Source organism: Papaver somniferum, chromosome 2 (assembly GCF_003573695.1).
Source record: "Papaver somniferum cultivar HN1 chromosome 2, ASM357369v1, whole genome shotgun sequence".
In the NCBI taxonomy this organism is placed as follows: Eukaryota; Viridiplantae; Streptophyta; class Magnoliopsida; order Ranunculales; family Papaveraceae; genus Papaver; species Papaver somniferum.
The window spans coordinates 165,975,309-165,987,000 of NC_039359.1; the positions used below are offsets into that span (position 1 = coordinate 165,975,309).

The 11,692-nt window shown below is 35.5% G+C and overlaps 1 protein-coding gene across 1 annotated transcript; it reads right to left on the reverse strand.

Moving 5' to 3' along the window:
- Positions 1 to 6,399: 6,399 nt before the first annotated feature.
- On the reverse strand, positions 6,400 to 9,129 carry LOC113349680 (14-3-3-like protein GF14 kappa). Its single transcript, XM_026593697.1, has 4 exons — positions 8,564 to 9,129; positions 8,283 to 8,405; positions 7,032 to 7,148; positions 6,400 to 6,741 (listed from the first exon to the last, which is right to left on the reverse strand). The coding sequence occupies exons 1-4, from the start codon at positions 9,056 to 9,058 to the stop codon at positions 6,721 to 6,723; spliced, it is 756 nt and encodes a 251-aa protein (XP_026449482.1). The 5' UTR covers positions 9,059 to 9,129; the 3' UTR covers positions 6,400 to 6,720.
- Between the last annotated feature and the right edge of the window lie 2,563 nt (positions 9,130 to 11,692).

Here is an 11,692-nt window from a genome sequence, read left to right on the forward strand (position 1 = left end):
TCATGAGTGACTACTTTTCATAACAATGTGCATTTGTTTTAAGCATTTGAGTTTACTGTCAGTTGCTTATTCTTAAAACGAACTTGGAGTAATCCATATAGATGGCAAGGTCTTCCATAAGGATTAAGTTTGCGAGGAAGGTGATTATTAGTGCAAGAGTCGTAAATCTCGAGATCCCGACCGATATTCAGGTGACACCTTACTCTTGCAAACAGGGTTTTTCCATCTTTCGTGCGTACCAGTATGAAATTACTAACAGTATCATATCTATTTTGGTAACATTAGTAAAATATACATTTTAATATACTCCAAGTAGGTAATTTGCATTTATCCGAAGTATCAATTTTAGTATGAATGACATAGGTATTATATAGATGACATCATTCTATAAATGTGCTTAATTGAATGTGAAGATTGTTGTTAACAGTTTGGTGCATTAAGCCAAAATACACTACTTGGTCTCTAGTATATGAATGTATTTCATCTTATGCGATATACTTTGCACCTTTCATCACATCGAGGTCTATCATTTGCTACAACAAGTTGAATAGAGGTTTCCGAATATTATTATTTTCTTGATTATTCCACACCTCATGTCATTTGATACTTTAAATGCCATTATAACCATTTGAAGTTATATCCAAGTGAAAATACTTGAATATATATGGTTTAAATAACCTCATTGCTCTGCTGTTGCATTTGGTTGGTGTACTCTTGGTGAGTTGGGTAAACAAAGATTAAATTTAGATCTTTTATTGTTATACCACGATATTGTTGCACGCCTTTCCGAGATCCAAAATTGCATTTTGATGAAATGGTTCTCCCTGTGACGTCTGGTTTCGATTCATATGTTAGAATCCTAAACACTTCCTAATTTTAATGGATTTGATTGCAGCCTTAAATAACTTTAAGGAAAAAATAATTAGTAATAGATTTCCTCCATGAATATGTTAAAGTGGGTGAACCTGCGAAAAAGATATTTAGTGGTACAAGTAAATTTGAATACTAACCGTATGTGTTCGATTTTTGTGAAGCCGTGTCTACATAGAGCATGTTGGATTATTGTTTCGCAACTTACTTGAACTCATGAGAGGAAATTTTCTTCGACATCTACCAAGATGTTGGTCACGAGTTGAAGAGTTGGGTAGTTGGTGGCTTCGATAGAGTTTAGAAAATGATGCGTTCTTATATGTGGTTGCAAATTAATCAGGTATGTCGGAAATGATTAATAATGGCGTCATACAAAACTTAAGAAATTTTGTGTGATATAATATTCATTCAAGTTCATCATATCAGATTTTCCGGACACGATTTCCACAAAATAACTGTGGTCATTCAAGGGGATGTATTGTAAAGTTATCAGATCAAAGGATAACCTGCACTGGCTGTCAACTAAATAGACAAGTCAATTTGACTACATGTTCTCACCTTATGCTGACACGTTTTGGTGAAGGTGGCATGATGTGGGTGTACCACTCATGCATATGTTATACCCGTATAGGTGTGGTATCGGTAGTTGTAATGGTATTGTTGAAAGTTTCAAATGGGAAGATCAGAACATCATATATGATTGCCAAAAAGTACTTTAATACTAAGATTCTTGTCAAGTTACTTTCCGTAAACGATCTTGCAAAAATGTAGTTGATAAGCTTGTAAAGCTAGCTAGAACTAGTACTAGATTCCATACTTGGTGGAATGATTCTCCAAATGTAATTGCTAGTATCTTAAGTTTAGAAAGCAAGAACTAGGTCTTTATTTTTCAGTTCAGTTTGTTCAGTCTGGTGTGTGCACTGTTAGTTTTATATTTAATAAAGTCTCCTTCTTTGGTCAAAAATAAAAACAAAAACTATATTCCTCCCATTTTCATGCTCCTTCACTTTTGCATACAGCTTGTATATATACAAATTTACTTATTACAGTACTCATTTTATAATTATTTATCAGTTGTGCTTGGTGAAACAATCTTAATAAAATCACTTTAGAAAAAAAATTTGATCTGGACTTGAAATTTACTATTTTATAATACTAATAATCTTATATTTTGGGTTTTAGATATATATCCTGCCTAGTCTGGGGCCTAGGGCATTTATTTGGGGCCAGTTACTAAAAGACAAAAAGGGTCACTAGAAAGTAATTTCTCAAAACCTCTTAACCAACTATTCTCTTTCTCCCTGATTAATTAGTGTTAATTAGTTATTTTGGGTGTTAATTAACCGTGTTAGATGTGAGTTCAACTAATGTTAATCGATCTTCAAAACATCAAACGACTGAATTTTTTTGACTTTGCGCTAACCAGAATTGGTTTATGTTCATGCACTAGTAAAATGATTCTGGGTTGGTGTTTTGGTATTCAAGAAGAACATCAAGAATCGGTTAAAGTATACGTAGATAAAATCTGATTCTAATAATCGGATTTTTGGCGTCTTATATAAACCGATTGTTACTTTTTTGTAAGAATTTTTTTCATTCATTTCAAATCTACTCTTTTTCATCACGGATGTACTTAGCACGTGCATCAAGCCTTTGAACCCATAAGTGACCCTATTGGACGAGTTATAGTCTCGTGAGGGTTTACATAGAGATCTACCCACAAAATCTACACAAAAACTCTTAAAACTATAAATCTTCGACGGATGAATCCGAGTCCAGTTCACCTACAATAAAGTCCGGGCCGTACGCCGAAATTTTCGATACCACGAAGTGATACCTTTCATCAAATGTGAATGCTTCCCCCATTTCCTCCAAGTGGCACACTTTCATGGCTTCGTGCTACAAAAACACGACACAAACTTACTTTGTTAGTTACAAATTGATAAAAGTAGATTGTGTAGAATAAACCATAAAAATACTTACAAATTGTTGAAGGGACATGATAAAGTGGCTAGCGCTCAGAATCCGTTATTGGATAGCTATAAAAGCAACTATAGCATCTAGGATGACTTCGTGACTACCATTGATTTGTTGAAGGCTTCTTCTCTTCGGGTTCCTATAATATTGCCTAAATTTGTTATATAACTTTGCCCAAAAGGTCTCGGACGAGGAGTGATCTAAAACTCGACTTTCGACGTACCATGCTTAGGCGAAGTCAAATAATGCCATTTCTTGTATGTGGAGGTATGAAATGAGTAGTTGTGGAACATATGGAGTAGGAGCGAATAGAATGAGCAAGTTTGAGGCAAATTGGGTCCAAAGATGAGGTCTCTATATATAAATAAAGACACCAACGACTAGTTTTCTCGAAAAAAAGTGAAATAATTTATCACAATCTGTATTCTCGTATGTCCAAAAAACCCGATTATGATTTTATGCACAAAAGAATCGGTCTTTACGTTTCGCAACATAAATCGATTATGCACCTGTAAAATTGTAATTTTTACCGACAATAATCGATTTATATATTTGAACATGTAATCCGATTCTGATTAGAAAAAGATACAGAAAAACTGCATTTATAAGGCTTGAAAAATCAGATTAAACTGACACCCACATAAACCGATTCCATGATGAAGCCACAATAATCGGTTTATAGGTGGAGTCATATAGCCCGATTGTGTGCCTGTATTTGAAAAATAAAGTATGAAGCATGCATAAACTTGTTTTTCCATAAACCCATTACACATACCGTTAATTAAAAAACAAAGTGCATTAAGTTCTTAAACCATAATCATCCAAAAAATACACCATCCAAACCGCTAAAAGTCTTAAAACAAAAAACTTAACACTAATTATAATATATAGAAGAGAGCATCCACATCACGGTGCGACAACATCAGGAGCAGCAGAAGCTGCAATCAAGTTTTTTTGACATACGAAATGTCTTGAGCTGCAGCTATTTCTTTGAACAGACCATCCAAATGTTCGCCGCATGCCCTTCCGGCTGCAATCACATCCCTCCTTCTCCTCGCAAACTTTATGAGCTCAACAAGCTCTTCTAGTGAAAGCTTATCTTCCAGTGCGAGGGCTTTCTCAAGATTGGTTTCACGGCCATGGGCGAACTTGTAGAGCCTTCTGGGTGAGTTCTCGTAAATGAAATGCTAGGTGGCCGAAGTCCATATCTTAAAAAAACAAAAATCTAGTTCAACAATCGGTACATAGGACAACATATGTAATCCGATTCTAACCACAAAAATATACAGGAATTTCAAACCGATTGTGAAATGGAATCTGAAGAGATAACTTCACAATCGATACATTACCACGTGAATAAAACCCTATTGTAGGAGCGCAGAGTTCAACAAAAATTACTACCCAGAATCGGTTTATGCTTATGCACTTATAAACTGATTCTGGTGATGTCTTTTCATATTCTGATTTCTACCCAGAATCGGTCGATGATAATCATTCTATAAACCGACTCTTCTGCATGCCCTTCATGGACGAACAAAACCCAGAATCGGTTGATGCGATATATCAACATAAATCGATTACGGGTAAATCAGACATTTTGATTTTTCAAAATTGAAGTTTTAAACATGTAAATCAATGAATAAATGTTAATAATAGAGTGGTTGATGGAGATTTACCTTTTCTTGGTTGGATCAGAGATCGTTGGAGAAGAAGATAAAATAAAATGATTAGGGTTTATGGAATTTGGAAGGATTAGATGAGGATAAACAGTTTTTTTTGTGCTTAGGTTTTAGGTTTTTGATTTTTTACTAAAAATGGTAAGGATTGGTATTTATATGGGTTAGTAGAAGGATTAATTTTGGGGCTAAATTAGTCTTTTTTCAAGTTTGACACCCCATAACCATTTATGAAAGGTGGGAGAGGAATTTGATAGGCCCCAAACTAGGATGGATATAGTCCTATTCCTATATGTCAAACAACTTATTTTTCCACTTTAGCACCCACTATGGTTATGCCAAAGTGCCAAACGTATATGCCTATGTGCCTGGAATAGTAGTTAGGCATACACGACAGAGTCTCTAACGAGCGATAAAATGTCCATCGCTCGTTGGCCATTTCAGCGCCAACGATAGTCACTCTGTCGTTTGCTTTGTGATCATCACTCATCAGTTCCTCATACATCAACTATAACTTCCCCCTCTATAAATATCCAATTTCAAACTCAATTCAACCCACACCAGAATTTCTCAATCTCCAATTCTTTTCATCACTCTTCCAATTCTTCAAAGAGCATGTCTGATAATATGAACATGGTTGAGTTCATAACAACCCAACATTTTGCCGAAAATCAAAGAGTTGTTAATCGAGCCAGTATGCAAAGTCGAATTAGGGGACGATTAGCAAAAGTTACTAATGAAGAAGATGAATGTATTTGCAGCAATTATGTTTCTTTAACTATATTGGCAGCTGCATTCCATCCCCAAACATTTTGGGATAGTATATTTGGAAAATTTCAACAACAAACAATGAACCTCAACAATTATGACGTTTCAGGGTTATCTCATCGCTTCACTGTAATGAATAAGGAAATTAGTAAGTATCTTGTTATACTTCGGCAAGAAGGTCCAAAAATGAGGGATGGTGAAACCATGATGGAACTTGAACAAAGGTGTCGTGCGGAATATCGTCGCATCAACGGAAAAGACTTCCAGTTTGGAAGTTGTTTCGAGATTTTAAGAAGGTTGCCCAAATATAATCCAATATTTATGTTTTAATTTCTTAATTGTCAACTTAAGTCTAAGTTTATACTAAAATGTACTAAGACTAAAGTTCAAGTCTAAGTTTAATGATATGTTCCAACTTAAGTATTATAATATTTTATCTTACTTTATTTTAAACTAAAATGTAACTCTAATTAAAATGTAAGATTGAATTAAGAACATAATTAAGCTTAATTTTCAACAATACGAGTCAAATTTTCTTATTCATTAAACTTCAAATTTCATTACTAGTCATTTTACAAGACATAAAACGAAACAATAATAATTTGAAATATAGACTTTAAAAATAAAAATTTGGGACAATGTTTCTTCATCTTGTTTATCTTCTTCATTTCACAAAACTTCCAATCAATGCGCTCATGAACGGAGTTTCCTTTGTTTATCTTCTTCTTTGTCTTCAAATTTGTTTTGCCTTGATTTTCTTTGCCTTAAGATTTTTCTTTGCCTTTTTTTAGTTGCGGTTTTGATTTGGTTAATATCCAAAACTTGAAGACTTCTTTGCTTTTTACCTATGTCTTTATAACTATAGCATATCTTCTTAACAACACCTTCAAGCACTATTCCAGAAAAATCAAGTTGTGTTGCAGAATCAAGTTGGGTTTTGAATTGTGCCGTTTGGGAAGAATTGAAAAAATAAATTAGATTGAGAAAGAGAGTGCTTATTCTTGAGTTTTCCTGAAATTTCCACTTTCTATATACATAAGCTTCGTGCTTCGTCCTCTTTTATAATCTCTAAATCCGATTTAGTACTACTCATAACAACTCGCAGATCTCACACAGGCAACGGTTGATATTCTTTTCATCTTAGGAAGGCAAATATTGCAATTAAGTCAAGACAACAAGCACATCAAGAGAGGAAAAGGCATTCACAATTTTTTAAAATCAGCTTGAGTTTAAAACTAGGTCGAAATTCTGACCAAATTTATCACAAACTAGCACGAAATTTTGGTTGCAGCACCATCCAGGAGCACAATTGACCCAATGTAAAATGTTGTTTTGGAGCTAAAAAAAAGAACTGACGTTCAAGCCCACCTCCCTCAGAGGACGACACTAACAGAATCATCTGATTCATCCCATCACATATCACACCCTACTACGCCTCGTCCAACTGGTCCTGCAAAACACAACCAAAATAATTTATGTTGGTTATATCCTTGAATAACATATCGGAGAGAAAATATGATAAATTTCAAGATAGATCTGGTGCAAGGACAAGATGAAATTTATGTTGGGTTACATCCTTGGATAACAAGCATCAGAAAGAAACTTGATAAATTTCAAGATAGATCTGGTACAAGGACAAGATGAATTTTGATGATGTAGTTTGTCAACAATTTAATCAACCTAATTAGTTGTATTGTGCAGTAATAAACAGAATGATAACTACTATGTGACTGTGTTCACCTGTGCATCAGATGTCCAAAGAGTGAGATTGTCCCTCAGAAGTTGCATGATCAGAGTGCTGTCCTTGTACGACTCTTCACCTAGGGTATCAAGCTCAGCAATGGCTTCCTCGAATGCCTGTATGCAAAAGTAGTGTAATATAGGTCAAAGAAGTAGGAGGAAATCACTTTGTAACTACTGAAACTGTAAATACAGTTGAACAGGCAGAAACCCCGACCTGTAAAGGGTAAAAGAAGCTAAAACACTAAGAAACAAGACTGGTAAAAACTTAGAAGGCTAAATCCTTCCTTTTCTTTTTGTATCATTATTTCTGTAACCCTCAATTAAGAATCCAGAAACCCCGAGAAAAGGTAGGCATATGACAAATTGCATGTGAAGCACTTCATGTGGAATATTTATATTCAAAGCAAAACTATCAAGATAAAGAAACATTATTCAATATAAGGGCTACTGCAACTCACATGCTATTTAACTTGCAAACAACATTAACATTCAAAGCTCCCTCTGTAGTCAGTACACCAAATGATAGTTTGGAAGATCCAATACAACAAACACATCCAACAATCTAAAATATGGAAGCATAAACATTTCAAATGTTATGATAGAATAATAAATAATAGAGGTATGTGTGGTTTCCTAGTATAGGTTCTAGGGAGTGTCTACTAACCACCGTGCATGCACGATATAGATGCTTCAGGGAGTCTCAAATCATCTCAAACATGATTGTTATTCACTGATGCATCAGTTCACAACAGGTAAAATCTGTAATGACAGATGTTGAGAGTAATAGTTGCTAGCTCTGTAGTTCTATTATTCAATTTCCTAATTCAATACCTAAAAGAAAACTGCTTACCAATGGTCAGTTCAACACAAGAAAACCAAGTATTACGAGATTTCCCTTATAAAATGCATGGATAATGTTCAAAAAATTAACCGCTATCCTACAGATAAATGTGACTCAAACTCTATAAAGAATCTGCAAACACTACAAATAAGACCCAGCCAAACCTAAGAGTTCTGAGATACTGAAATGTAGTTGCATGAGCCAAATGCATCCACACTCCATGCTCAAGATCTCACTCTAGTACGACTTGACGTGTCATAAACCGTGAAATCCTAAAAACTAATCAAAATTATTGTATCCTCTTATACTGGAAGAGGCTAATATTCTAAGCATGAAAACAATCATATACTTGCCCACAATCAAAACACCAAAATGTGATAGTAGCAAAGAGTAGAAAATGTCCAAACCTGTTTCGCCATGGTACAAGCTTTGTCTGATGAATTAAGAATTTCGTAATAAAACACAGAAAAATTGAGTGCCAATCCCAGTCTAATAGGATGAGTTGGAGCAAGATCAGTAACGGCAACATCCTTCAACAACAACAACAACAAACAATCAAAATCCATAAATCACATACGTCACAAGCATCAAACAACAATAGTTTCAGTTCGATCTCAGCTTACTAACAGATAAAGTTAAAAAAAAACCCAAAAAGAAACCCTAAAACTGAAAACGGAATTGAAATTACCTGAGCAGCCTTGTACGCAAGCATTGTATCTTCAGCAGCAACTTTACGCTCATCGTTAGCTTTAAATTCAGCCAAATAACGATGATAATCACCTTTCATCTTGAGATAAAAAACCTTAGATTCACTAGCGGAAGCAGAAGGAATCAAATGATTATCAAGTAACTTCAAAATACCAGCACAGATCTGAGAAAGTTCAGATTCAACTTTAGACCTATACGTTTTAACAAGTGAAATATGTTCCTCATTCTTTCTACTTTCTTCTTTTTGTTCAATCGATGAAACAATACGCCAAGCTGCACGTAATGATCCGATGACATTTTTATAAGCAACAGAGAGTAGATTTCTTTCTTCAACTGTTAGTTCTTCAACTGATGAAGATCCAACAACTAGTTTCTCCATAAAACTAACCATTTCTTCATATCGTTCTGCTTGTTCCGCTATCTTTGCTAAGTAAACGTATTGATCTCTGTTTAGGGTTTGTGTTTCGATCGCCATTAGAGTAGGCGTAACAAGATTGCAGAAGAAAATATATAGAGAGAGGGACTATAAAAGTGTATTTAAGCAAGTAGTAGTAAGTGAGAAATTGAAATCCACGACTGCGTGCTATATGTATATAAAATGGGTCCGGAATCCGGATCATGGGACCCATAAATCTGACTAAAGCTTTAGGCAATTTTTTTTTACCGTCCATCTCTATTCATCCAACGGACACCATTTTTACGAGGTGGTATTGTATTTCACCCAAAACTCGCTTACCAAAGTATTTCAAAAGATGAATTAGATCCGGTAAACCAATCAGAAAAAGGGTTTTTTTTATAAAGTACTCCTATTTTTCACTTTACATTAAAAAAAATGTCCCTGTTTTTTTGAAATTTGTTAAAGTATCCTTGTCTTTACCGTTTTATTCAAAAAAATGGTTAATGGCAGTTAGCAGTTGTTAACGCTTAGGTGGCAGGATCAAAATGTCCAGAAAACCCTTCCTCCTGAATAGAGTTGGATTTTCTTGAATCACCGATATGAAATGCTGAGTCGAGTCTAGTCCAGCCATAATGGCTCCTTCTTTTGCTGCTCCAAATCAACTCTACTTCTTCTTGTTGCCTGCAACACCAACACCATGCTCTACAGTACAAACCAGTCCACCACATTCATTCACCTTCAACTCCTAACTCTTACCATTGTTGATGGTTTTAACTTCTTCTTTTCTCACCAACTGCCGAAACTCATCTCAACATCCATCTGCAACATTAACTTCTCTTGATGTAACTTCTTGTATTCAAAGCCATCTTATACTCCATGTACTGCAAAGCATAACCTGACTACCACCAACAGCTGCTCATTTACACACCAACACTGGATACTACATGCAATTGCACCCTCTCAACACACAAGTCATCCATTAACTTCTCTTGCTGTAACTTTTTGTATTCAAAGCCATCTTGTGACTCTCACTGCATCACAAACCCATTTAGTTCAGCTAACACTTCAAGAAGCAACAACAATATCCGCACAACCTAGTATCCGTCTACTTCCCTTTCCAGTCTCTTCTAGACATTACAACTTCATGAAACAGCTAGCACCACAACCAATTTCTGGCAACAACCCATTTCTCCTTTACCTCATGTCATACCTCTGTACAGTATATCCACCTCATGTAACCTAAGCATACATCTAAGCAGCCGCCTGCAATATCATCTCAGACCACCTGCACTCACCAGAACAACAGCAGCATCAACTCCATGGTTCAAACCCTTCTCTCAACATCTTATGTGGATCTCAACCACTATCTTATCCACAACAACACCATTATCATCTTTCTTGTTTTCTAGCTCCAGTTCCTTCAATCTCATCAAATTCCGCCATCAACAAATCCAGCTCAAACCATGTAAAACAATCCACCAGTCAAACAACCACGAAACTTGTATGAGCCGCTTTCACCTGCAATTTCACATTCATTCACAACCCATAATCATTTAATCAAACACAGTTTTCATTATCATCAACATCATTAATTCAACTAAGTTTCAGTCTTGAAATTCCATCAAATACATTATTTTGAACCCAATTCAGCCTGCAAACTTGGGCTACAACCACCACACAAACTCGACCTACTGATTAACCCAAACACCCAACAGAATACGCGGCATCAATAGCTCAAATTCTTCCCTTTGTCTGGTCCAAAATACCAACAGATTCGCTCTATCTTTCTTCTTCTTCACATCTGAAACGACTTCGCATCCTCCTCTTAATCGAGTGAATTTCATGGCTTCAAGTATATCCCATATCAACATAAGATCCCAAACTTCTGCTCGTTTCCCATTCACAAATTTCACCCAAAATCCACCCACTTTAACCACTTACGTCTCTTCCCCTTGTTGGCTTCAGAAGAACTCGCCCTTGATGAATCTGCCAGTTCCATGACTAGCTCCTCAAACCTCATCAGTTCAACACTGGAATCTGAAATCCACCCGAATTGTGTTTTTAAGAACCCTAAATCATCATCAGTTGCTCCAATTTCATCCAACATCAGCACAATCATCACAACCCCATTAATTTCTGCTTTACTCAAATCAAAATACCAAATCTCATGAAGAACATCAGAACCCTAATTTAAGAAATTCCCAAATTGAATCAATAGAAAATGAAGAAGCATCAATTCGTATACAAAGTCAACTACCCACTTCATGATTTAGTTTTCTTCTTGTTGTTGTGGACTAATTTCTCGAATCCTTTACCATATTCATTCTTTATTGTTGTTTACATTGCAAACCCGTCGTTTATGTTCTGTTATAGTCTTCAAAATTGATTCGCCAAACCCTAACTCATCATTAGCAGACTCGAATTGGACTTCACCAAACCCTTTCAATCTTTTTCACAATCATTGAAACCAAATCATTCATTACCAACAGATGAAGATCCACTAGCAGAATCAAACCCTAACTTTACTCTTAACATCATGCAAACCCTAACTCATGTTTAGAAAAAATGAGTCTTTTTTGAGTTGGAGTAATTGAGAAGACGAGTTGTTGTCGTTGTTATTGTCCGGGTGAAGGAGATGAGATAAGAAAAGGAAGGAAACAGTGAGAAAGATGGAGAAGAGTGAAGGAACGGTGGAGAAGCTGGAGTATAATA